The sequence below is a fragment of the Neodiprion fabricii genome, chromosome 5, assembly GCF_021155785.1.
Source record: "Neodiprion fabricii isolate iyNeoFabr1 chromosome 5, iyNeoFabr1.1, whole genome shotgun sequence".
NCBI lineage: Eukaryota > Metazoa > Arthropoda > Insecta > Hymenoptera > Diprionidae > Neodiprion > Neodiprion fabricii.
The window spans coordinates 13,873,844-13,900,887 of NC_060243.1; the positions used below are offsets into that span (position 1 = coordinate 13,873,844).

The window sequence follows — 27,044 nt, forward strand, 5'->3', positions numbered from 1 at the left end:
TTCTACAATTTCAACATGCCTTGCTATAGTCATTTTACTATTTATTAAAACCCTGTATCCAACATTATCGTATCCGACTAGTATGCCTAAATCCGCCTTTCTGTCCCATTTTGAATCTCGTTATATTTCTGGTACTCTTATCAATACTTTGCTCCCGTACAATCTCAAATGGTTAATGTTTGGTTTTTTTTTCAAATAATATCTCAAACGGAGTTTTCCTTTCCACCGTATTCGCGATAACTCTATTTTTCAGGTACGCTGCCGTCTTAACTACTTCTGGCCAATATTTTCTATCTAGATTCGAATTCCGTAATAAACATCTTGCTGAGTCCATAACAGTCCTATCATACTGCTCGGCCGTTCCATTTAACTCATGCACGTACGGGGGGCATGGTTCTATAATAATTCCCTTTTCAGTAGCTATATTATGAATTTCTTCGTTTATATACTCGCGTCCATTATAGCATCTCAGTTTTTTTAATCTTTTTTTCCAATCATATTTTGCGATTTTCTTCATATATTCTCTAAAACAATTGTATACAGCGTCTTTCGTTTCTATCGTGTAGATCATTTCACATTTACTATAGTCATCGATGAATGTCAAAAAATATTTTGATCCATAAAATCCGGTAGTTTTATGAGGCCCATTTAAATCCGTATGAATTAATTCTAAAATCTCGTTTGATCTACTTCTTGTATTCTTAAAGGGTAAATTATGCATCTTACTTTGTATGCACGTTCCGCATTTTAAATATACTAGGTTCCAAATTTTCCGGTATTCCACCGACTCACTTTTCTTTACTCATCGTATTCAAGTATTTGAAATCAGCATGACCCAATAATCTGTGAAATTTTTCTTCATGGTTAATTTTGTCAACGTTTCCTGGACATTTATTTATATTATCAATATCACTCCTCATTTTATACAAACCGTTTTCTTTGAATGCAATTCCAATTAAATCTCCCATTCTATTATAAATTTTCGAAGTTTATCCAATCGAAATAACTTTATTTTCATTTGTAATTTTCGCGAAGATAAGCAAATTTTTATCCATCTCTTTCACGTAGAAAACATTCGGAATTATAACTCCCTTTCTTACACCATCAACAATTAAATACGTCAATATCTTTCCTACTTTGGGTCCCTTTAAAGTTCTACCATCGGCTACTTTGACTTTGATTGGATTTTTTACGATTACTGATTCGTTAAAGAATAGTTAATCTATATAAAATATTTCTTACAAAACAGTTCGTGTCATAACCAAGCGCAACGGCGTAATTGACGGACAGCAACGTCAGCGTCTCCGCGGCCGCCAGATCCCAGATGTAATCAACACCGGGATGAGGCGATCGCGAGATCACGTGCTTCGAGGATGACTTTCGCGAGGCGAGCCTTTGTTCTAAAATTGTGAATTTAGCGAAAACTCCGAATTGTAAATTCAGCGAAAACCTCGCTCGCCGCCCGACGCTCCAAGGGGTGTCGGACGAGCGAGCGAAGTCAGTCCCCGTTAGAGACAGCTAAGAACGACATCTATGGAACCCGGCTCCTTCAGGGCAGTTGTGTGAAGAGTATCAGACTTAGAATCACCGACGATTAGAGTGGGAACCCCTCTAATTCTACAAGCGGTATTCCAAAGCATTTCGCGTCGCGGCGTTAGTCCTTGAAGTAGTAATAAGTGTTGAACCTCGAGCCACGAACTTAATCAAGTTGTGTAGTTATAAGAATAGTGATAATTGAGAGAGAGTGAGAATTCGGAGTAGAAACCACCAAAAGAGTGAGTAGATGTATGAACGAGAACAACTAGGTTAAGAACATTTATGTAAGCTTCCTCGTCTTAAATATTTCACCCGCTGCTTTCGCTTGCTATTTTCAGTTGCATTTGATTCATTAAAACTTGATCCCGTACTAAACATTCTATTACATTAATATGATTGAATCCTCCAAACCTATTCCCGGGATCGCCCTGTAGAGGACGATCACCTCCCGACCCACCAAAAAAATAAGAATAAACCTCTACGAATACCTAGAGGGTTAAGTTGTCGCGTGCGAGACCGCTCCGCCCGTGACAGTATCATCATTTATGATATGGTCGAAACACCCGCTATCTAGTATCCAATCAATTCTATTTTTATCGCAATCATACGCAACTACCTTTCTTTCTTGTACGTCGCTACGCTCTACCTGCGTGAAGAATGATCCGTTCTCGTATTCGTCGTTGTAAGCATGGTGCGCTGCTCCGCCGGTGGGTGATTAACGGCTCCTACCTCGACCTCTACCGAAACCTCGTCTGCCGCGTCCCCCTCGTCCTCGGAACTGCTGTTGCTGTTGTGGTTGTTGGCAGGCACCTTCTTGCCATGGAGTACCCCCTCCACCTCTGCTGCTGCTGTGTCCAGCCTGTCTGTTCAAGCAATCTTTTCTCACGTGTCCTGGCTTTCCGCACTCGTAACACGTACCGTTGTTTTCGTTTTCAAATGCACTAATTTTTTTCTTATTTAATTTTGAATCACTTTGGCTTTTTATTTTCCACATGCTTATTTTATTTTTCACAAACTCGCAATTTTTATCACTATCTTTCAGTGCATCTATTTGATCTCCGATATAATTATATGAATCCGGCAATGTCTCAAACATGTAATCTAATTTTTCACGTTCATCAACTCGTCCTCCAGCGCTTTTTAGTTTATTGATTAACCTCTCGAAATCATTAAAAAATGTACTCGAGTCGTCATAGTCCTTGAGCTTCAATTTATCCAATCTGCTTCTTAAACACATCAGTAATTCTGAGGATTCTTTTAGGTATAACTGGTCGAATTTATTCATAATTTTATACGCTGAGTCTTCACCTTTGACAAACTCTGATTGTTCGTCTGTGATACTACAATATATGTCGTTCATTGCCTTTAAATTTGTCGTCTTTCATTCGGCCTGATTTTTATTTTCGGCTCTTTCACGTGTTGCTGTGTCGTCACACTCTTTTCATTCCAAGTACAATAGAATTCTTCGTTTCCATAGGCTGTAATTTTTTCTATTGAAAATCTTGAATTTCAATTTACTTTCTTTCGACATTTTTTCTGTAACTCTGTCACTTTTATTTTCTTCAGAAATTAACTGTTCCAAAATCAGCGCTTTTTCTATCTCTTGGATCAATAGCTTTTTCACAAAGTTCCCGAATTTTCTAAATTTTTCCGGATCAACGTTTTGACCTTTTACTGAAACGTTTTTGTGGCAGACACCCGCCACTGGCGAAAAAAACCGTTAAAATATTTTCATTCCCAACTAGCCTTCGAGTGTCCAGGCCTCGCCTCGCTAGCCGAGGGCTGAGGGTTTGACCGCGCCGGAAATTTCCCTACATGTGGCATTTTTGGTGCGACGCGACACTGTGGCCTCGACTCGGGGGCGAGCCTGCACTTTTTTTTTACCCCAGTCTTCGCCGCGCTCTTGGCACATAAAGTACTAACCTACTGACAGCCCCACAATTTGTCTTTTACAGCTCAATGTTATGTCCGGTCTTACAACATTCGATAAAAATTATATCCACGTTTCGTATTAATTGTTTCAACCCTCTGAAGTAATTGTCAGGTATATTGTATTAAATAAAAACACTACAGTTTTCTTCATTCGAATTTCTCACTGATTCGTCGGGATCACTTTGTCTCAAAAAATTACCAACACGTGGCCACATAACCTACAATGCAACAACCACGCTCTGTTACCATGTGAAACTAATTTGAGGTTTTCTGGGTCACAATTAATACATGAAACACTTCATTAATATTCACCTTTCACTTTAGTATTACATTTATTCACTTTACATAGCTGATTACAGTTGTATCCATGAATAAGTGTGACGCTATACAATCGACCTCGTGCCAAGCTTATCGGCATCCATATTCCCTTTACGTCTGCTTCCCATACGTCGCGCTCTGACTTACATCGCTCTCTCTTTCTACTCACATGTATTGCGCTGCTCGGTACGCATGCTCACTCATACAGTCACACACTCTAAATATGCATGAATCCACATTTCTCAACAGATATCAAGAATATATCACTAAAAATTTGACTTCCATTTCTGGTTTGGATATGAGTGGCAGGTGTGAGAAGGAGTGTAAGTGGAAAGGCTGAAATTTGCAGGATAGCAAAGGTGAGGAGGAAAGGAAATAGGGCAGAGAAGAAGCAAAGAAGATCAGGACGGGCAGATGGGTGAAGGGAATAGGGAGGCAGGAACAGAAGGGACGGACATGTGAGGAAAGGGTGAGAGTTTTGAGGTTAGTTGGAGAGACCTGGCGGACGGCAGGGGGGAAAGATAATACAGAAGAATAGGCGGTGACATCTAGAGAGTAGGAAGGGGGATAGAGCAGAGACAGATAGGCGGCGGGCAGATAAGGTAGGAGGCGGTGGCGAAGCGAAAGAGTATGAGTAACGTGGGTGGCCAGAAAGAAGGGGCGAAAAGAGTAGAGGAGGAAAAAAGTAAAGGTAGGCTGGGTGCAGTAGCATTGATAGGGAGGGATAGGAGTCTCAGCCTGTGATCGGCGACGACGGTGATAGATTTATGGAAGAGAAAGCGGGAGGAGGTAGGGAAAAAAGGGGAGGAGGATGCAGATGAGATACAGGAAAGAGAAAGAGTATTTGGGAAAAGCAGGAAAGTTCACCGATCGCCGGAGGGCAAAGCAGGGGCGGAAGGGAAGGAAGAGGAAGAGAGTATACAGGATATGCTAAGGTTAATTAGGGGGGAGTGAAAGATAGGGTTAGAGGAGGTCAAAGGGCAGGGAAGGGGGCTTAGGGAAGAAATAGAAAAGATTAAAGGGGAAATGACTAGAAGGGAAGAGCAATAGGACGCAGAGAGGGGGGAGATAAAGAAAACAATAAGGGACGTAGGTAAAAGATTAGAAGAGGTAGAAGATCGGAGAGGGGGGAGATGGAAAGGGTGAAGGAAAGGCTGGCAGAATTAGAAAAGAAGAGTAGAAGGCGAGGGGAGAGAGAGGGACAGGGTAATGCGTAAGTGGCGCAGGTAACAATAGATAGGTTAAAAGAAATGGAGTGGGCCATAGAGAGAAAAGAAAGGGTAGAAGGAAGGGGAACTATAGTATTGAGAGAAGCGAGAATAGAGAAGGGAGGGGAAAAGATTACTTAATAGGGTTGAAAAAGCTTATGTAGGTGATAGGGGTAGAGGTCGAGGTAAAGGATATAAGGGAGGTAGGCGCGAAAAAGGGGGGAGAAAAGGGGATATGGATAGCAAGGCTATGGAACAGGGAGCAAAAGGGGCAGGTAATGGAAAGGAAAAGCCTTCTTAGAGAAAGGGAGGAAAGAATAGAGGAGGATCTCACCTGGGCAGAGAGAAGAATGAAGTGGAATTTAAGGGTGATAGCAGCTATTGAGGAGGGAAGGGGAAACAGCGTAAGAATAGGGTATGCAAAGATTTGGATAGAAGGAAAAATGTGTAAGTGGGATGAGATAGGAGAGGTGCTTAGGGACGGTGCAGGGAGAGAGAGGGTAAAGGGGCAAAGGGAGGGGAGGGGAAAAGCAGGGAAAGGTGATAGGGATAGGACAACAAGCGAGGAAAGGCAAAAGGGAGGTATAGAGGCACAGGTCGGGGGAAGTAGGGAAAGGCAGTCGGGGGAATGGGTAGTGGGGAGGGGTAGAGGCGGGGGGTGCGGGACAGAAGGAGGAGAGAGAGGCGCGTGGGTGAGACGGAAAAGGAGGGTTGGAAAGTAGTATTCTGGAATGTGGCGGGGCTTGCGAGAAAGTACGAGGATTTTTGAAGGGGTTTAAGGAAGTGGGATGTAATATTTTCAATGAAGACATGAATAAAGAAGAAGGGGTGGGAAAGGATGAGGAATAAGTTGCCGGCAGAGTATGAATGGGAAGTGCATTATGCGGTCAAAAGAAATAGGAAGGGAACAGCAATAGGCGGAATGCTATCAGAGGTAAGAAAGGAGATAGTAAGCGGGGTGGGAGGGAGAGAAGAGGTAAAAGAGGGGATGATAATAAGAAAAATAAGTGTATGGGGGGAAAAATGGCTAGTCATAGGAATATACGTAAATGGGGATCTAAAAGAGAAGATAGGGAAATTGAAGGAGCGGGCAGAAGAGGCAGATGGAGGAACAAAAGTGATAGTAAGAGGCGATTTCAATGCAAGGACAGGGCAGGAGGGGGGAGGATGCTGGGAAGAAGGAGAGGAGGAGAGTAGGAGTAGGAAATCAAAGAACAGGAAAATAAACTCAGAAGGTTAGCAGCTAGTGCAATTTTTGGAAGAGACAGGACGGGAGCCAGATCAAGCTGGAACCGCCACATTCGAAAATCGAAAAATTTCCTATAGATTAATTAAGGGCTAATTAGAGGTTAATTAAATGCTCTATTTTCGAATTAAATGCTCCGCGTTTTTAAAAGAAACCTGTAGCGGTGCCAGCTTGACATAAACCTAGAATCGCCACACCGAAAAAAAACGGAAAACAAGTGAAATTTCGGAAAAGTGTTAGGGTCATAACTAAAGGCTAATTTAAGGCTCTTGGAATTGCTCATCTTCGAATTAATTGCTCGGCGTTTTTTTAAAAAAAACCTGTGGCGGTGCCAGCTCGAGATAAACCAGACTTAAAAAAAACGGGAACGAGGTCAAATTTCGAAAAAGTGTAAGGGTTATAATTAAAGGCTAATTAAAGGCTCCCAGAAAACTACCCGCTCGAATTAAGTGCTCCACCCCCGAGGGGTGGAAACCACCAAAAAACTAGAAAAATCCGTGTAAATCTAGGACGAAACAACTTACAGAGTTCGTACGAGTGTTAAAATTACTCCAGAATTAAAGGCTCGCGGAAAACCACCTGCTCGAATTAAGTGCTCCACCCCCGAGGGGTGGAAACCACCAAATAACTAGAAAAATCCGTGTAACTCTTGGACGCAACAACTTACAGAGTTCGTCCGAATGTTAAAATTACTCCAGAATTAAAGGCTCCTGGAAAACCACCCGCTCGAATTGAGTGCTCCACCCCCGAGGGGTGGAAACCACCCAAAAACTAGAAAAATCGGTGTTACTCTTGGACGGATTGAGTTAGATGGTCTTTGGAGGCGTTACATTAATCTCTCAATCATAGGCTCTCCGCTGCACAGTCCAAAAGTTTGTGTTTCAGAAAATCCATACAAGTTGACGTAATCTGTTCTAATTTCTAGATTTCGGTCACTTCAGAACAATGCATTATTGAATTGTCTCAGATAACAGAAAAATTTTCAACAACACAAGCCCTACAAAAATCAGCAGAGAAATTTGAGTGAATTTCAGGGTACACAAAATTCTCAAGTGTTCAGTTGATCTCATGTTCTGTCAACGATCAAACTGATCATTCTGTACTGTTAGTAGTACAAAAGAATTCAAGTTTCACGGGACCGTTTTGCAGTAAAGTTCACTACTTTGTCGCTATCAGGAATCATGATACCCCGTTTCAATCCATGATTCCCGAGACTATTTTAAATAGAGTAATTTCTGGTTTTGCCCATAACTTCGTGCTGGTGAATAAATGTGAGTGCTATTGGATCAGGTGTCAACATTGTTGAAAATTGTTCTTCGCTCACAACTTTGCTGCGATAATGTGTTCTGCCCGTATAATCCATTCACCGTCATCCAAAACATATTTCACTCTATGTTGACTTGGTTCATTTCCGACGTTATCGCCCCTGATCCATTGAATTGAATCCACCCATAAATCAGAATCGTAAATCAGTAATAATTAATAGTAAAAATATCAATAATAAAATATGAATTAATCATGATCACAAAAATGCAGGCGAACAGAGGGTATTTCGACAATTAGCAAAAAAAGCTTGTCAATGCGCAAGCGCTTCGGGTAAATTCATTTAATTGACCTGTTTTAAATTCCATTATGTATCAAAAATTCATCAATTTTATTCGCCAGTAATTGGTTATAAGTACACATTGTTAATATTAAATCTCATCGGTAGGCAAAAATCATTTTTACTCAACAAATTAGCTATTAGTACTCATAGCATGTATGATTTCAGTAGAATGTGGATTGTGTGTAGGCGACCGTGATGTTAGCCATCATGGCATCGCACATCTCGGGAAATATTTCAATTGCAAAAGGTTTTAAAATAATCAAAACTGCCATTTTTAACTTTTCTTCTGTGTTGGGAACATCAATCGACAATATATCGACATATTTGCAATCACATCATGTGCTGTAAAGCTATGTAAGCCCTCATCCTGAAACCATACTCCGTTTTTTCGTACCTCGCCAAAGGTAAACATGAGCCGTTTGCATTCGCGGCACATTAAACCACTTAAAACTTTATAATACCCAAAATACTGGAAAAATATCTTCTTGTTTCTTGAGGTCTTAACTATAAGTCACATTCATAATAATATCGAATAATCAATTTTACAACTATTTTGAATGTACAGCTAGATAGTATAAAAAAAGTAATTTTTTTTACTTCCAAACAAGTTGAGAACTTCCATTTCAGCACGAAAATACGTTTTTCAAAATTTTAGCTCTCAATCTTAACATTAAGAGGTTGCGCATCGCACTTTTCCATTTTTCATAAGGATTACATGGGAGAAAATTGTTTGTGGCTCATTCTGATTTTCATCACTAGCTAACGATGCGCCGTACGGAAAATTCATAGACACATTTTTGTAGAGAATGGAACATAAGAAACTTAGAAAAATATCATCTTCCGCCTGGATTTCACGACACGCTTGTCGTTCACCCGCATAAGTGGTGGAATTTTGCGCATTTTACCAGTATATTTGAGTCTCGATTCTTACGGTAAAAGATCTATTACAACTATCCGCCAGAGTTAGAATTTATTCACCGAGTAAACGTATAACATGGAAAAAACAGCTTCACGATGGTCTTCCAATCATTCAGAACACCAACGATCGTCTTTAAGGCAGGTAGAGTTGCAGCGTTCTAACCTCGTCGCTCAGGTGCCGCATGCCCAACGCAGTTTCATAGTCCTGGACGACCGTCGTTGTATCTTATAGGTGAAACACTATTCTTTTCGTGTTTGTTATTATGAAAAAAAGCATCGCAATTAATTTCATCCTTGATAATACAAATTTTTTTAGATTTTTTTACGCCTGCTTATATGGGTGAAAGACGAGTTCAGTCGTGAAATTCAGGCGGAAACGATATTTTGTGAAATTCTTATATTCCAATCAATGTGTAAGAACACTTTAGCTTATGCGTTTATGAATTTTTTTTGTTGATTTTTAATCGTCAATAAAGCTCTCCCGTGAGCCCTCGTCACGGTGGTGCGTTGGAGAATGTTCATATTACTATTATACGTTACACGGATAATTCATTAAATAAATTGATGTTGCCAAAATGACCCGGCTATCGTTGACTCCCAGGCCATAAAAAAAATTGGCAGCTTCTGAAGATTTGAAAATTGGAGTAGGAGTTTTCTTTATACAACGCACTCACTTTCTCAAGCCTGTAGCACAATTTAGACCATTGTGTCTATTTTTCTAGATAGCCTCTGAAAAGAGAAGGAAGGGCTAAGCTGCTGTGACGGTGACGTCGGTGGCGGTGACGAGTAATGTTTATAGTGTGGACTAAGGTACATAGAAAATAATCTCCATCACTCACCAGCAATCCACACAAGTGAAATCAATAACTGCAAAAACAACGCTTCATTTGCGCTGGGATGACGTCCGTTGGTGACGATGCTGAAATCAAAGTACAAGACACAAAAATTGTAACGAATTCACGCGACACGAGCAATTTTTCGCATTGAAAATCCTGGTTCCCGTTTCATCCATCTGCTACGTTGATTCGCCAAGTTCGTGTCTCCATCACACTCTTGTGGGTAGACTGTGAAGCATTTGATTTGTGGGGGCAGTGTATCGAGAGTCGTTGACTGAAGAGTGATTTTGACGCCTCTAGAAACCCAGTAACTTGTTCCGTCCAAGCGTGACACGGATTTTTCTAGTTTTTTGGTGGTTTCCACCCCTCGGGGGTGGAGCATTCAATTCGAGCGGGTGGTTTTCCGGGAGCCTTTAATTCTGGAGTAATTTTGACGTGCGTACGAACTCTGTAAGTTGTTGCGTCCGAGAGTTACGTGGATTTTTCTAGTTTTTTGGTGGTTTCCACCCCTCGGGGGTGGAGCACTCAATTCGAGCGGGTGGTTTTCCGGGAGCCTTTAATTCCGGAGTAATTGTGACGTGCGTACAAACTCTGTAAGTTGTTGCGTCCAAGAGTTGCACCGATTTTTCGAGTTTTTTGGTGGTTTCCACCCCCAGGGGTGGAGCAGTTAATTCGAGCAGGTGGTTTTCCGGGAGCCTTTAATTAGCCTTTAATTATGGCCCTCACACTTTTTCGAAATTTGACCTCGTTCCCGTTTTTTTTTAAGTCTGGTTTATCTCGAGCTGGCACCGCCACAGTTTTTTTTTAAAAAACGCGGAGCATTTAATTCGAAAATAGAGCATTTAATTGGCCTCTAATTAGCCCTCAATTATTCTATAGGAAATTTTTCGATTTTCGAATGTGGCGGTTCCAGCTTGATATGACTTGCAGTCGACACGAGCCACCGAGCACGAGGCAGGGACGCGACACTCCAAGCAGCCTCGACTACCACTCTCAACTGAAGAAGGCAATTTAACGTTGAATCTCAGACACCGTGTTCTTCACAGAATCCCTTTACCCTCAGTTAGGGCCCCAGAACCTGCAAAGAGCTACCTGCATTGCGCCAGGCCGTCTCGATACAGGTAATGGTATAATTCCGAATAATTGATGTGTGTGAACTTGGCCCAGCACTTTTCGAAATTAATATTTTTCAAAATTGTGCTGAGTTGGGCTCCTTTTATGCTTACTTGTGCCGTAAAACAATCCCTCAACAGTTTTGCAGAAATTTTGAAAAAACCAAATTACGACCTGCCCAGCACTTTTAGAATATCAACTTTTTTCAAATTGTGCCGATTTGTGTTCAATTTGTGCTAACTTGTGCCGTATTTAGTTTTCCCAAAAAAAATAAATAAAAAACATTTTAAAGAATAAAAAAAAAAGAATAAAATTCATTACTTTTAATGAGTTGTGCTAGGGAAAGGCTCAAACTTTTCCCGACAGCAAAACTCGCTCCGGAACACCCTTACCGTTTTAAAAATAGACAATACACCGAGCCATGACCAGAATTGGGCAGCAGAAATTACTTTCGTCATTTCATTACCCGTAAATTACAATTACTGTGAATAACTGTAATATTTAGTAACTAATGACAATGGCGGAAAATAATTATAAATTTTGATTTACCAATTACAGTTAGTATTAACAATTGTAATTTTATAATTATCAACTACAATTACTCGAAATAATTGTAATTTTTTTGTTGTCAATTAAAATTACTTGAAAAAATTGTAATTTTTTTGCCACTAATTACAATTACTTGGAACAATTGTAATTTTTCTGTTATCCATTACAATTAATGGAAATGATTATGTTTTTTTTTCAAATTTCAATTGTTTTTCATAATTTATTCAAACAAATTACCTTTGGAAACGAAATGTCGAATTCTCAACATAATTTCAAATTCCGAAAACATCGGGAACTTCATGGAGCTTACATATTCACATTGACTGGTCAAGCAAATTATTTAAACAAATTAATTTTTCAAAGTAATGTGAAATCCTCGATCAGCTACCCAAAAAACTTTGGTAACCATAGCCAATTCACATATTGACTGTGAAAGACTCGTTCCGATCACACCATTTGAATACTCCAAAAACGGAGTAAATTTATTTGTCTATTTGTTATTATTTCACAGGAATAACGTTAAAAAGAATTTTAATAATATCTGATTTCATTACAATCACTGAGGATAATTGAAATGATTTGTGATTAAATTCCAATCACTGAAAGTAATTTTGATAAACTTTGATTAAATTCAAATTACTCAATGTGATTTTAATGAAATCCAATTCATTTACAATTACTGGAAATAATTTCGATGGACTCTGAGTCAATTACGATTATCAAAAGTAATTTCACTGAACTCCGATTCAATTATTATTACTGAAAATAATTTCGATGGAATTCGATGTCATTAAAAATTATCCTTAGTGATTAGTAATTGTTAATTTTTTATTACAATTTTGCCCAGCACTGGCCATGACCAACGATTCAAAAATCTCGATAACTTTGAGAAATTCAAAAATCTACAACTTGTGCCGAGTTTTGCTCGATTTGTGCTGGCCTGTGCCGTTTTCTGTTTCGAAATAAAAATAAAACGAAAAAAATTAATATATTTAAAAAAAAAATCAAAAATTAGAATCTATGACTTGTGCTGAGTTGTGTTAGGCAAGGGCTTCATCTTTCGGTTAAGTCAAAGCTCGCTTCGGTCTGCTTTCACCCCTGTTAGATTGAATAATCCCTCGAGTAGTGACAACCATTTCCATAATCTCGACAATTTCGAGAAATTCGAAAATCTCCCACTTGTGCTGAGTTGTGCTCAACTTGTACCTACTGGTGTCGTATGCAGGTACAAAAAAATCTCGATCAAAAAAAAGAATCTTCTCCTCGGCTTAAGGGATCGTCTCGGTGTGAAATTTTCAAAAAATCGTTTTTCTCTTTTTCTGCACTATCGTATAGTATACACTGTTTTCAACATTCTCTCAAATTTTTAAATTGAATTTGAAATTATTACGGTCGCTACAGCGTTTCTTGTAGAAAGGGAACGGTTTTTCTACCTGCGCGTGTACTAAGGTGCTTGGGTTCTATAACCTCGCAGAATAAACTGTTCAAGCATTTCAGTTCATTTTTGACATTCACCATGGATAGACATACGAGTGAAACCCCCAAGAAAAAAATCAAGACCTGCCATCGTCGATTGATCGTAAGTAAACGATTGATCCAAACTGTTCTGACTTCAATCTTGAAACGCGTAATTTTTGGCATGGTGTTTTTCAAAACGGTGTACATTCTCAAAGGAAGAGTTTTTAAGATATCTATTTTCAATTTTGAGAAAACATTCTTAACGTCATTCTCTAACGCTCTATGGAAGCTTTAATCTTCCAATTTTTTTTTACGAAAAACTGTCGAAAAAAGGGCCAAATTCGATACTTTTTGTTCAAACCACCGCCATTTTGTCAAATTTAAAAAAAAAGAAAAACCTCCATGGTGCGATAACGATTTTACTACAGATTGATAATCTTTTCGAAATTTTTGTTTCAGATCAAAATTGCGGTCGCAATCGTGTACACCGTACAGGACTTTTTTTTTAACGTGTCATTCCAACAATTTATTCAATTATTATACACTAAATAAATGAACGTAAAAAAAATCATTATGTATTCGGCATAAATGTATTTATTTATAAAAAAAAAACCAGATCGATTAGTTTATTACAACATTAAATAAAAAATCGCGGAAATCAGTGATTTTTCGAAGGTTCACAGTAAGACGATCCCTTAAAAAAATCACTTTACGTCCTTGGTACACAATTTCCTAATCTAAAAAAAAGAAAAATTTGAATAGCAATGTATTACTTTTGCTGAGTTGTGCAGCCCGAGGACTCAAACATCCTACAAATCTAAATTGGCCCTCTTCCCGCTTGGCTACAGAAAGTCCAAGAGTTTTTAAAAAATGATCTACATAAATATCCATTGAATGCCAATTCTTCAATAAGAGTATTATCGTTTGCATTTGAAAAGTAGTTCAAATTGTTTACCGACAATCGCACGAGTCTCAAAAATTTTGATTTTGATGCAGAATATCTATGAATAAAATAAAATTGAAGTGTATTTTATTGACGACTTCTGTACTATTTATTTTATAGAAAGTCTTTGCTGAATTTTTCTTAAGAATCACAGATGCTTTTTCCATTAATAAATAACTAAGACAACGAAATTAGTAAATGAATTATGAATGAATAAATAAACCCATATAGAAATATTCACGTAGAAATAAATAATATAAACGGTAATTTAATTTCAGTCGAGGAATACCTTGAATATACTTATAATAATATACGAGACAATTATTCAAATGATAATTCTCACAAACTTTATTGAAAAAATGAACATTGCCAGATCACGTAAGGCTAAATTTAAAACAAGAAAATAGAAACTTTTTCCAAAACTAATATGTGTCAGGTATTTTGAGCCAAAATTGTTACATTGTTGTGCGATGGTGAGGGAGAGCACAACGCTCGACGTGCGAGGGTAGTGGAGAGTAGGGGAATTCTTTCGCGGTAAAGTGGGGAGCGTTTGCGCTGTGCTTAGCAACGAGCCGTTGGAACTGACAACCACAGGCAGGCGGGACGCTTAAAACAGGACTCACGCTTCCAATCGTTGCGCATATCGCGATTGATATTTTATGAAATTATTGTATTGGACGAGAAAACTTTTTACCTACCGCAACTTGTTTATGTATAAAATATCATTTGTATATGTATGTGTATAAAAACTATATAAATATTTTGTAATTTTTCATTTTATAATTTATAATTTATATATGTATAATATTTTATAAATATATATGATATTGTGGCGGACATCCACCAGCAAGCCGGCGAAAAATCTTTCACAATATTTCCTTTTCTCCATTTCTGTCTTTTTACAACTATTGCCCTTTACAGTTAACTTTCGCGTGTCCGGGCCTCGCCGCGCTAGCCGAGAGCCAAGGGTTCGACCGCGCCGGGAATTTCCCTACATGTGGCATTTATGGCGCGACGCGACCCTTGGCCTCGACTCGGGGGCGAGCTTGCACTTTTTCCTCATCTGTAACCAGTCTTTACCGTGCTCGGCGCATACGCATCTACTAGCTAGCTTCGTCTTTTTCCCTGTTTTCGCATCTCTATTATACCATCCAATTCTTGTAGCTCGATTTCTCTCATAATAAACAGTTCGTCAGTACCATATCACTATCAACCACAATCTTTAGCGTCATCCGTTTACTAACCTCCCGACAGCACCACATATATACTTCTCGCAAAAATTAAGGGAACAACAAAAATTTCGCAATTTTTTAGTGATTTTCAACAGGCTGTATTTCAGTGAAAAATGGTCGTGCAAGAAATAAAAAAACAAAGCTTTTGAAGCTTGAAGACTCTAGTTTTTGAATTTTTCGGTTGAAAATTTTCCGAAGCACGATTAGCCATGCAATCCTTGGATAAAGCACGTAGAAAAAATTTTCAAAATTTTTTTGCATTTTTTTTTTCGCTCTACGGGCATGGAAAAATTTTTCCGAGCTAAACCAATGCATAGGTCGCATAGCCTGTTAATTCAGCTAAAAAAGAGAGCAAAAAAAGCAAAAGTAGAGCAAAAAAAAAAGTGTACAAAATTTTGAAAATTTTTTCTACGTGCTTTATCCAAGGATTGCATGGCTAATCGTGCTTCGAAAAATTTTCAACCAAAAAATTGAAAAACTAGAGCCTTCAAGCTTCAAAAGCTTAGTTTTTTTATTTGTTGCACGACCATTTTTCACTGAAATACAGCCTGTTGAAAATCACCAAAAAATTGCGAAAATTTTGTTGTTCCCTTAATTTTTGCGAGAAGTGTATATAATTATAATATAATAATAATATAATATAATAAATTATAATATAATAATTATAATATTTCACAATTTTAAAATATATAATTTATATATGTATAAAAATATATAAATCATTTGTATATGTATAAAAAATAAATTATATGTAATTAATCAGACTATTTCTTTCGATAACAATGCTTCACATGAAAGCTTTAAAAGAACACTTGATGAGCTCGAATTACCGTCACGTTCTAGATGAATGCAGTCACTCGGAGCAAATGACCGAGAACTTACCGCGTGCACAATAATTCGGCGTCCACGATGTACCCTGGATCTAAAAACAATATCGCGAAGTTTTGTTGGGTGCCTGGCATGATAAACACGCCTCGAAATCATCAACACGCTATGCCGCGACAATATACTAGGGAACTCAGTACCGCGGCGAGGGAAGGGGTAATTTTTGGGTAGAGAGATATATGCGAAGTACGCAACACCAATACGTTATTTTACCAAGTTAACATCAAATTATAATAATATATTTCCAGCCAGCGGCAATACAAAAAAAAAAAAATAAATAATAATCCACACGTCCCTCTTCGCGATTCAAAATGCAAAACAATAGAAATAATAATTCACAATTCGCTCTTCGCAGTTCAAAATCAAATACGTAGATTTAAAAAAAAAAAAAAAATAATTATAATAAAACAGAAAGAAAAACGAAATGACTAAAGCTAGACGGCATCCAATGCCTACGCGCGCTAGTCGCTGCCTCACGATAAACAATAACTCAAAAACTAAAAACAAAATTTGACTCGACGCGCTAACCGCGACCGTCCTCCACTATCCACAGCGCTAATCACCACTCAACAATAAACCACTAGATCAAAAACAATAGGATCCAAATAATACTTGATGCGCTATTCGCTATCGTCCTCTACGAAAGAAAGCGTTAATCGCCAAGCTGCAAAGCGCATCCACAAGAACAATACCTAAAACCAAACCTGATTCGACACGCTAATCGTATCTCTAGCTGTTAGTTTTAATTACGCCGGTACCCCCGTTAATCATATAGCTATTATCGAAACGCATCCGTACTCATGGTACTTGCAACTCCCGAAAAGTTCACAAGCCGCTCCGCTAATCCGAGCGTCCACGCATGATGATACGCGACCTACACGAGAGGTGACACTTTTACCTAAGCTGACTCGACTTGAACCCAGGCAGCGGAGTTTGGCTGCGCTCAATTTGATACAAAAGTGACTTTCCGCCTTATCGCGAGAACTCAGGCTACTGCCATCAACAAGGAGATCGGCAAACAAATTTCGAGTGCTACTCTAACTCAACGAGGAACTGGCCAACCGTTGACCGGTGCGCCGATCTAAATTGCACTCAAAATGCGCTCGCAAAGAAGTAATAGCGCTCACCGCTTCATAACCACACCAAGAACTCGCCTACGCCAGTCTCAGCCATGACACACGCAACTACTTTTCATTCTTCTTCGTAACTTGGAGCTGGAATTTGAACATGCCCCGAACATGGGCGCTATCCGTCGTGAAAAACTCTCCTGCTCGCATTGGTGTTTTCTTTCCGAAATTCTTATAGCCTAACTTGTGGCTATAGTTGGCACCCGCTGTGGCGGGGTGCTGATCGGCTGTACAGTCTCTGATATCCCGTAGCTTGACAGTGGCATGGTAACGACTTCGCAAGGTTACCTGACGTCAGCATGGTGAGGGGAGGCTACGGCTCGCCGGCCACCCACGGGAATCTCGTCCGCCTTGGCTTCCCTCGTGGCAGAGCTCTGCGTTGACGCTCTCTCCGTAGCCTCGTGAGAGGCCCTCCTTTCGTCGCGATCCGTCGCGACTGTGATCCGATAAGGCTTTTTGAAATTGCCGCCGATCTCGTGTACGATGTCGCGTGTACTAGAAACAAAAAAAATAAACAAAAATCCTAAAAAAGTCGTATTCGCTAAACCGAAAATGCCCCCCTCTCAAAGTCTCGGATGCGTGACCTTTGTCCTGGCACTCTTCTTTTGCAATGATTAGCGGTCGGATCCGCGGGATCCCTAATTTCGAGCCTCATCTAGGGTTCGGGGAGCCGTTTGGTACGCGCATCGAGAATGCCACGTTACAACGGTTATACTACTCAATAGATTTCATATTCACGAGGAACTTCTTTCTTTCCATGGTTTGCATTGTCCCATGGACATAACATCATCTTCAATTGACAATAACGAATCTCTAAACGAGTCAAATGATGGCACAGACATCAATTTTGATATTAAAATACCGCAAGCAACGTAACACGATATAGATTGCGAAAAAGTGATTTGCCAATTAACAACGAAGGTCCAAAGAAATTATAGCACTCTACGACGTAACAAATAGACGACGAAGATGTATGCATTCATCCGTGAAAAAACAAAACTACCTTGCGCTTTTATGTGTAAAAGGTGTACGGTTTCGGAGACAGGTATTTATGTGACTATTGATGCCAAATGCCCAGACTGCAAAGCAACTTTCAAAGCGACCATTGCCAATAGGCCTCCTAAAAATTCGCCCGTGCGATTGGAGTGTTGTGTCTCGCGATTCAATCCTTCAGTCAAACATGTGACAAAACGGCCTTTGAATGGTGAAGAGCGAGACAAAGTTTCGAAAGCACTTGCTTCTGAAGCTTTTGCGGCTACTACATGGCGCCGGAAACAAGCCGACGAAAAGATGGATTTGTATGACGCTGAGCCTCCGGACATACCTAGCACACCAGTGCGGGGAAAGCGCTGCAGCAGAAGCGCGATCAAATTTTGAAAACAAAAGGGACTGATCCAATTTTGAGCTTACAATTTATTGTTACAAAGGGTAAAATAACCCGTCTTGCCCCCTTTTAATGATCTAGTAGTCATCATAGATGAAAGAGGCTTATAAACCTCTTATGTCTTTAAAAAGAATAAGGTTACTGCGTCAACCAACACTATTGTAAAAACAGTCTTGTTTCAGACTTTGAACTGGAAACACATTCTCAGCTATCAAAGCTTTTTCCCAAGATGTTCACAATTCAAGGTCTTCTCCCTTTTATCAGGGAAATATACAATTCCTCAATTTAAACACCGAGGGTAGAAAACGAGGTTAGCTTTTCCGAGGCGCCATTTCACGTTCAGACACGTTATTCTCATTTGAGTTAATTGCATAATTCAAGAATTCCTGGGGTTTTTTCTCAAATGTTCCAGAAACGTTTTTGTTCTCTCAAACCGCCCGTTTTTGATAAAAAAATTCCATGGGCAGAGTACGAAAGATAATTTGACACCATTGAAAAGCATAATCAGTATGAATCCGCCATGAGCCTTGCCTCTTCTCTTCGGACTCCGGCTTTAAATGTTTTAACAGCATTATCAGAGAAAGAAATTTCCGATTTTGAAAAACTGAGCACCGCGCTCAAATTGAGATACGGAAATGACCATTTCACAAAATTATATAGAGCTCAATTGCAGACTGGAAGTGAAGAACGAGACGAGGACCTTGCTTCACTTAGTCAAGATATTGAACGACTGTATAGTCGAAGCTTCTTCATAGGTGAAGTTGCCTCGTAGTTTTGAATTGAACCTTTTTTATTAGTGTGAAGGATAGAGGTTGAGGTTTTCTTGTAAAAAAACTCTCGCGTTTGAGCCATCGAATTATGAATGTTTATTGGCCCTTGTGGGAAAAGCCTTGCGGCATAAAAACCCACGACGTATGAACGTTGATTTGTAAACGTATAAAGGCATATGTCGCACCCGTGAATATATCGATTGTGTATATGAATGTGTATATGCCGGTTACAGCCCGTTTGGCTCATGCCACCGCGATCTGGAGTGCGTTTCGTACTGCGATTTCTGCTTTATTCGATTCGATCGAATTTCATACGATTTTGCATTTGCCTTACTCGGAGGAGCGAACGTATATGAGAGTATAATTGGTGTTGGTAATACACCAAGAGCGCTTGGGCTCGTTGTATGATGAAAGGGTGCAAGACCCTTGGTATGTGTGTATGGGCACTCGGTCCCGTGTAGAATAAGAGACACTCGGGCCGTACTCATCTACCTTACTCCGTAGAGCGAACGTATACGAGAGTATATTTGGGCCTCTCGTTTATAGTCGTAGTACGAGAGAACGCACGGCGTCATTAACGATCGTGACTAGACTGTTTTAAAAAATGCGTGATGCGCGCTCGCCTCCTCGTCTACGCAAGATTTGGCATCTCTGCCGAGACGAATCGTTCGAGCGCGGCTCGCACGGAGATCGCAATGACACGGGCACAAAACGACGCTCAGGCACTGAACACCCTCCCCACTGTGATGGAGCTGGAACATTTCTAATGAAATGTAACAGTTTATATCCTCTCGTAGGAACATGCCGGGGATCATTCAGATGAGTACAAAATTTATCATGCAGCGTAGCCCGCCTTATGCGCTTGGCTTTCTTATCGGCAGCAGTGCTCAAATTACGCGATTATGCACTTCATATGCACTGTCGCCGAGCCCGGCGAGAGGCCGTGTGAGCAGTCTCAATGCTGCTTCCAGGCGTAACGCACGTCTAATTTAATATAATGTAATGTTGACGCTTCCTCTTACCATTTGTTGTTATCAATTATCATTCAATTCTCTGTTTGAATAAACATATAAATACATATATAATCGTTGCGCAATATTTGCATGACAAATTTGGTGATCCTGCCAGGATCCGGTTTAAACCAACGAACGCGGCGCGCGTATCAAACGGCCGGATCATAGTGACGAACTTTGGAAGTGAGTGCATAAGCCCAATAAATTCACGCGCGAACCTTCGGCTACGCGTTTATAAGTAATTATTACTGATTGTACCTAGCAAGGGATAGAGTGAAAGGCCGCCTTGCGTAGACAATCAAGGTCTGCGTGTAGACCACTTGATAACCAGGGACTGAGTGTGGACCGCCTGATTCTACACTGGACAATTCCCATAGTGAACTTGTGTATTTATTGGAAAGGAAGCAAGTATAAAATTCTGCACTCCTTAGATACATTAAACTTCGCGTTTGAACCATGTAAGTGAAGTGAAGTGAGAATAAGGACACTCAGACTCGAACCGCTCTTATATTCTTGCCCCCGGTGCCTGTCAGAGACTCCAGGACATCGAAGCCTCGTACCGACGGCTACCATGATCTTCGAGTGTGATGCTTCACACCTCAATTTAGCTACTCCTAGCGTAAGTACAAGCATTTTGTTACTTACTCGAGTCACCATAAACTTATCGAAGGACAAATCGTGATCAAAACTGAGAATTTGATGGTCAAACTTGAATCATTCAAATAAATAAAGTCAAAGCTTGACTCAAGGTGAATTTGAAAATGAATTCACAATGGACGTGAACGAAAACAATGACCGGAGATCGGCAGTACCTCCCACTATTGTTGAGACTGCAGAAGATGGACAACCCGTCACTTCTGAATCCCGGTTTGAAGAGAGATTTTGGGATTTGGCGAACCAAATGACTCAGCTTGTGAATAGGCTACAAGAAGCCACCGAACGTAATGATTTAACTGCAATGGGCAGATACCGTCTTGGGCTAGAGCAATTGAACGGAGAGAGGTTAAGTGCGCGTCAACTTGCTCGCCGCGAAGATTTGCCTATAGAAGAGGTTACCCGTTTTATTCAATTGAGAAATCAAGAACGCCGTGAACACGACTTCATTCGTCGCAATAGTGTGGAAATAAATCGAAACTCTGAAACAGTTCCGCGTCCCGAAGACACGCTTGAAAGCGTCACCAACCAAATGTTTCAGGAAATGCAACAACCGAATAACCAATTAACCGAAGAAAACCGTCAAGAGGAAGCTCTTACAAATAGTAATACCAATCGAGAAGCAATCAATAACTATTATCGCTTAACAACTAGCGATGATCCGAATGTTTCTAATATTTTGAGACCGCCCGGAAACCATATCGGAGCGATACCGCGAATTCAACTAGATACCGCGCGTCTCGTTGAATCAGAGGTGAAAGATCCTACTCAGATAGCTCCCTCGACCGTAACAAACCCACCACGTTACTCGGCATTATACGGGCTCGCTCAAAACCGATTGCTGCCACCGACACCCCGCATCGATGAGGTGGGCTCCCCAGACAATTCAGGCTCAGACCATCAAGGTATAAATGCGATGCCAATACCGATCCTTCACCAAAATCGCTCATTAGAAAACGACCTATTCTCCACCGCGCGAGCCCATGTAAGCCATGATATCTTGTCGGATACGGATTCGACACTGCAACGCGTTCTCGAGGAAAGCCGACGTTTATCACGGATGCCGAACGTACGCCTTACACCAAGGCCTAGTCCACAGTGGCCTAATGGTCCGACGGATCACGAAATCCCACAAGGTACTGGTAGCAATACCCGTGACAAGGTCCCGCGTCGTCGTCTAGAACAGCAAGAAGAGGATGAACTTCGAAGAGCCTAGGAAATGTCTGCTACTTCACCACATCGTCGTCCGGACACTGTGACGTTCAGTATGTCCCAGCTGCTGAGTGATCCCGAAGCTTTACGCCAACAGCAAGAGATAATGAGAAACATTGAGGAACTCGCGCGAAGAAACCAAACAAGAATTCAACTACCGGCAACTGCGCCACCCCGAGACGTGCTTCCCCCTCGGGATCCAAGAGACCCAGGCCCGTATGCACGAACGAAAGCTTACTTGAATGATGTCAGCCTACGCCCCGATGCTGCCGGAAGATACCCCGGAGAACCAAATCGCCCAGCGGACGAGCCCTATGCAATGCAAGATTTCCTACCCGCGTTTCAAGCCATCAAGATGATTGATTGACGTACACGCTTGGATCATGCAAGTAAAAGCCGCCGATATGGTAGTTATGCCAACCCAACGATTCCCGTTTTTGAGCATGGTAATCAGCTTGAAGACAGGAGGAGCTCTTCAAAAGACCATCAACCAGAGGAGACCTCGTACAATCCTAACTTTACTCGAAGTCATAAGAACAGCCGTTATCGTCGAGAAAAGTGCCACCACATTGGATATGGAGCTTGGCAGAACAGGCCAAAAGGGCGACACTGTGGACGCCTACAATCTCAAATTCAATCAAATCTACCAAGACCTCGTAGCTGCCTTCTCGAATCAACAACTACGAGCGAACATCGATCCTAATCTTCAAGATCTCGAAAATATTGTGTGCCAGTACTATCTGTACGGACTTAATCCGAGGATATTCCATCAAGTCAAAAACCGTCAGTACTTCAAGTTACTAGAAGCCCAGAAGGCCGCGAAAGAAGCCGAAGGCGAGGAGTTGAATTTCCGAATGCATCAACAACAGCTGATGAACAGTATCGACACAGCCTCGAAACTCACGTTTTGGAACAAGTCCCAAATTTACGGGCCAGGCAGCGCATCAGATACGCGAAGATTCCAGGTACAACAAAGAACCTCGACGAACTCGCCAAGGTCAACTCCTTGACCACCAGCGTCTGTCCACCACCACGATAAAGCGGAACAAGATGAAGACAAAGAACTCCAGAGATGTGAATGCCACACCTGTGACACACATCGGACCGCCCATGAACAACAAGCAGTATTTCATAATTGCGGAACCAGAGGACACTACAGCCGGAACTGCTACGCTCCGCGCCGACCACAGAACGACCAACGCCGTGATACTAACGACAATAAGCGAGACGCAAATTTTCAAAACGCCAGCCTCAAAGACAAACCGCCCAATGACCAAGTCAATTGCACGTCAGAGGAACTCCAGTCCGAGAAAGAGGAAATAAAGGGACAGGAGTACGAACTAGAGGACGAGTGCCAACAGGAGCCCGTGTATGTTCAGTTTCACAGGGGTTACTACAGTGTGCTGTAATAAAATTTGGAGAAACAAAGCAAGGAGTAGCCCTTATGGTCGATACAGGTGCATCAATAAACCTCATAAAACGGAAGGTTATTTATCCATCGGATGAACAAATTTGTCTAATTATCAAACGCAAAATTTCCTTTAAGACTGGCAAAGCGCTAAATTCCGCGAATGAAATTGCTGTACTAACTCACATGGGGCTGAAGGACGAATTCGTCATTATACCAGACGATTATGTGCCTGACGAAGAAGATGGAATCATGGGAAACCCGTTCATGAGGAGGCGAGATTTCCAGTTGAATGCCTCGACGCTCACCCTGAAGAATAAGATACACCACCTTACTAGCGACCGAAAAATTCGATTTAAACCAAATTCGGTGAACAAAATTGCCATCGATACCGACGAAAAGAATTTCGATCTCATGTTACGCATGGTTTATAAAGACGGAATGCCCATGGAAAATATCCCGGTGCAGATTGTACACACGAACAATCATGGTACGGCTTATGGAATCATCACCACCGCTAAAGACGAAGATATCGAGCTCGGACTGGAGAACGTCCAAGTCCACCGAGTAAAGAGTATGTCAACCCTGGGTGTATGGCAACAACCACGTGATAAAAGAGAGCAGGCGCTCCAACATACTGTCGACTTGAAACACCTAGCGGAGGAGTACCAGAAAGAAATTTGAAATATTCTTCAGGATTTTAGCGATATCTTTGCCTTACAGGAGGAAGACATGGTCAATGGAACATCAATGACTGAACATCGCATCGAGTTGTCAGATCCTCAACGCATTGTAAATGTGAAAAGTTTCCGTGCCCCACAGCTGCATCATCAGGTTGTAAAAGAGGGAGTAGAGAAAATGTTGAAACAAGGAATAATAACGGAATCCGAGTCGCCATACGACTCGCCAGTTTGGGTTGTACCTAAAAAACCGGGCTCCGACGGAAAGCCCAAGTATAGAATTGTGATCTATTTCAGCAAGATTAATGAACTTACCGTTCAGGATTCTTATCCGATACCAATAATCGAGGATTTACTCGATCACATGGGAAGGGCCAAGTTCTTTACTACTGTCGACATGGCCGCAGGTTTCCACCAGATCAACATGGCTGCTGACTCCAAGAAATATACTGCCTTCTCAACCCCCGACGGGCATTTCGAATACCAACGAATGCCTTTCAGATTACAGAACGCTCCTGCGACCTTCCAACACATGATGAACAATGCGCTGAGAGGATTGAATCAGAAGATCTGTTGCGTCTACATTGATGATGTAATAATTTTTGGTGAAACGGAGGAAAAACACCATCGAAATGTAAGAACCGTATTTCAGCGTTTAAGACAATGTAACCTGAAACTCCAGCCAGAGAAGTGCGCCTTCATGAAAACTGAAGTGAGATACCTCGGATATGTCATCACTGACGAAGGGAGCAAACCAGATCCGGAAAAGACTAGAGCGATTCAACAATTACCCGTTCCAGTCAACGTTAAGACGATTCGATCCTTCCTTGGTTTGACGGGGTATTACCGAAAGTTCATACAAAACTATCCAATGTTAGCGAAACCATTAACAAGGTTAACAAGAAAGGACACCCCATGGGATTGGTCAGCAGCCTGCCAAGAAGCCTTCGAAACCCTGAAAGAAAAGTTGGTTACACCACCGATACTTGTGAGATCAGACCCAGCTAAACAATACGTCGTAACTACCGACGCGTCAAACGATGGAATTGAAGCGGTACTATCTCAAGACGGCCACCCCATATATTTCTTATCTTGAACCCTGAATGATGCGGAAAGGAATTACAGCACAACAGAGAAGGAGATGCGTGCTGTTGTATGGGCCGTCAAGAGACTAAGAGTATATTTGCTCAATACACCAGATAAACCCTTCATCATCCGCACCGATCATCGTGCACTCGCATGGCTGAAAAATTGCGTAGACCCCAGTCAACGCCTGCTGCGTTGGAGACTAAGATTGGAGGAATACTCATTCCTGATAGAACATGTTTCGGGAAAAAGTAACGTAGTAGCGGATGAGTTATCTAGAGTCTTTCGCACAAAGGAAGAGATCTTCGGAAAACTCACCGAATTGGAAAAGGGACTATACGAAATCACACCCATTGATAGGAATCCCAAGTGGGTCCACCACATTGCCGCACGCCACATTGACATCGAGAGATTGTCACTCACAACAGGCAGGACAAAATCTCACATCAAACTCGTTCCCAACCGAAATCAAAAAGGGGAGGACGGCAAATGGGTGAACATTACCCTAGAAGAAAAGGATGCCTCTGACAACACCCTGATTATACCAAAGAATCAGACTAATAGACGTGAGAAACTCAGAAACTACATTCATCCGAAAAGGTACGAAAAGATATACTTCTGGATTGACCCTAAGAAAACCACCAAAGAAGAGACCAATTCAATCATCAAAGATCTCAAGAGGATACGTCAGGACTCAGGTGCAGACATATCATTTTGCTTGACAGAAAAGGATGTGCCCAACAAACAGCAACAGAAAGAAATCATGACCAGCGCTCACAACGACATCAATGGACACTTCGGCCTAGCAAAAACAATTGACCGAGTAAAAGAAACGGCCGTATGGTCACGTATGGAAAATGATATCCATTCCTTCATCCAGGCATGCCCCACGTGTCAGATGTATAAAAAGGAAAGGATACAAATGAAATCACCCGCTATTATTTTCGAAACCTTTGCTGAAAAACCTAACGATCAAATTTCAATAGATATCGTCGGACCTCTGGTCGAATCTTGGAATAAACACCGATATATCCTCACGATGCAGGATTCAATAACTGTATTCATTAAATGTGCCCCACTTGCGAACAAAACCGCGACAGTAGTTATCAAGGCTACATTCGAGTATTGGATAGGTAACTTCGGGTGCCCCAAAGTAATCCTGACGGACATGGGAAAGGAGTTTTGTAACGAGCTGACCGATTCCTTTCTCGAACACTATAATATCAAACATGTCACTTACAACTGCATATCACCCGCAGTCGAACGGCTCTATAGAACGAATGCAAAGTGTCTTGAAAGACTATTTTCGAACTGCCTGCAAAGAGAGAATACACACTTGGGACAAGGTTTTAATAGATATGGCACGTACCTATAACACTTCCGTTCATCAATCAACAGGTGAAACGCCTCACAACCTCATGTTCTGTCACGGAGCCAACAATTCTGACGGTTTCCGCGAAAACCGATTGGAAACCGTGATTAGTAAGAAAATGTTGTGGATACGAAAATGGGAGGAACGGTTCGAGAAAGCTCTGGTCTGGCTTACCAAATCCAGAGAGAAGAACCAAAAACAAGTGGACCAAGGAACACGACGACAAACTCCTTTATATCAAGTGGGAGATAAAGTAATGATCAAGAACCATACGCGACAGAACGCCTTGGAAAGGATTTGGAATGGACCATTCGTCGTCGTCGAGATCAACGAACAAAAAGGAAATATCACTTACAAGAAAACCGCGGATGATTTCACAGCGTCTTATTGGAAGACCCATCTGAATAATACCAAACCGTACTACGAATACGACACCGGACCAAGGGAAACCGATCCAATCCCTAGAATAAAACTAAAACGGGTTCAGGGTAATGATTGGATCTCCACGGAATAAAGTCTTAGTTTCTTTTGTTATAGGTATAGCAGTCTGTCCCTAGC

At 41.1% G+C, this 27,044-nt stretch overlaps 1 protein-coding gene across 4 annotated transcripts in view; it reads left to right on the top strand.

Annotated features, from left to right (window-relative positions):
- The window catches only part of LOC124183578 (sodium/calcium exchanger 1), a 1,216,563-nt gene that overhangs the window by 929,674 nt on the left and 259,845 nt on the right, over window positions 1-27,044 (top strand). The window contains exon 7 of one of the 4 annotated variants that reach the window (XM_046572229.1): window positions 9,487-9,535. The exons of the other annotated variants lie outside the window; for them this stretch is intronic. Within the exon in view, the coding sequence (XP_046428185.1) occupies window positions 9,487-9,497 (11 nt within the window). The 3' untranslated portion in view covers window positions 9,498-9,535. Of the gene's footprint in view, window positions 1-9,486; window positions 9,536-27,044 lie in introns of those variants that run through there. 4 annotated transcript variants of the gene reach the window in all.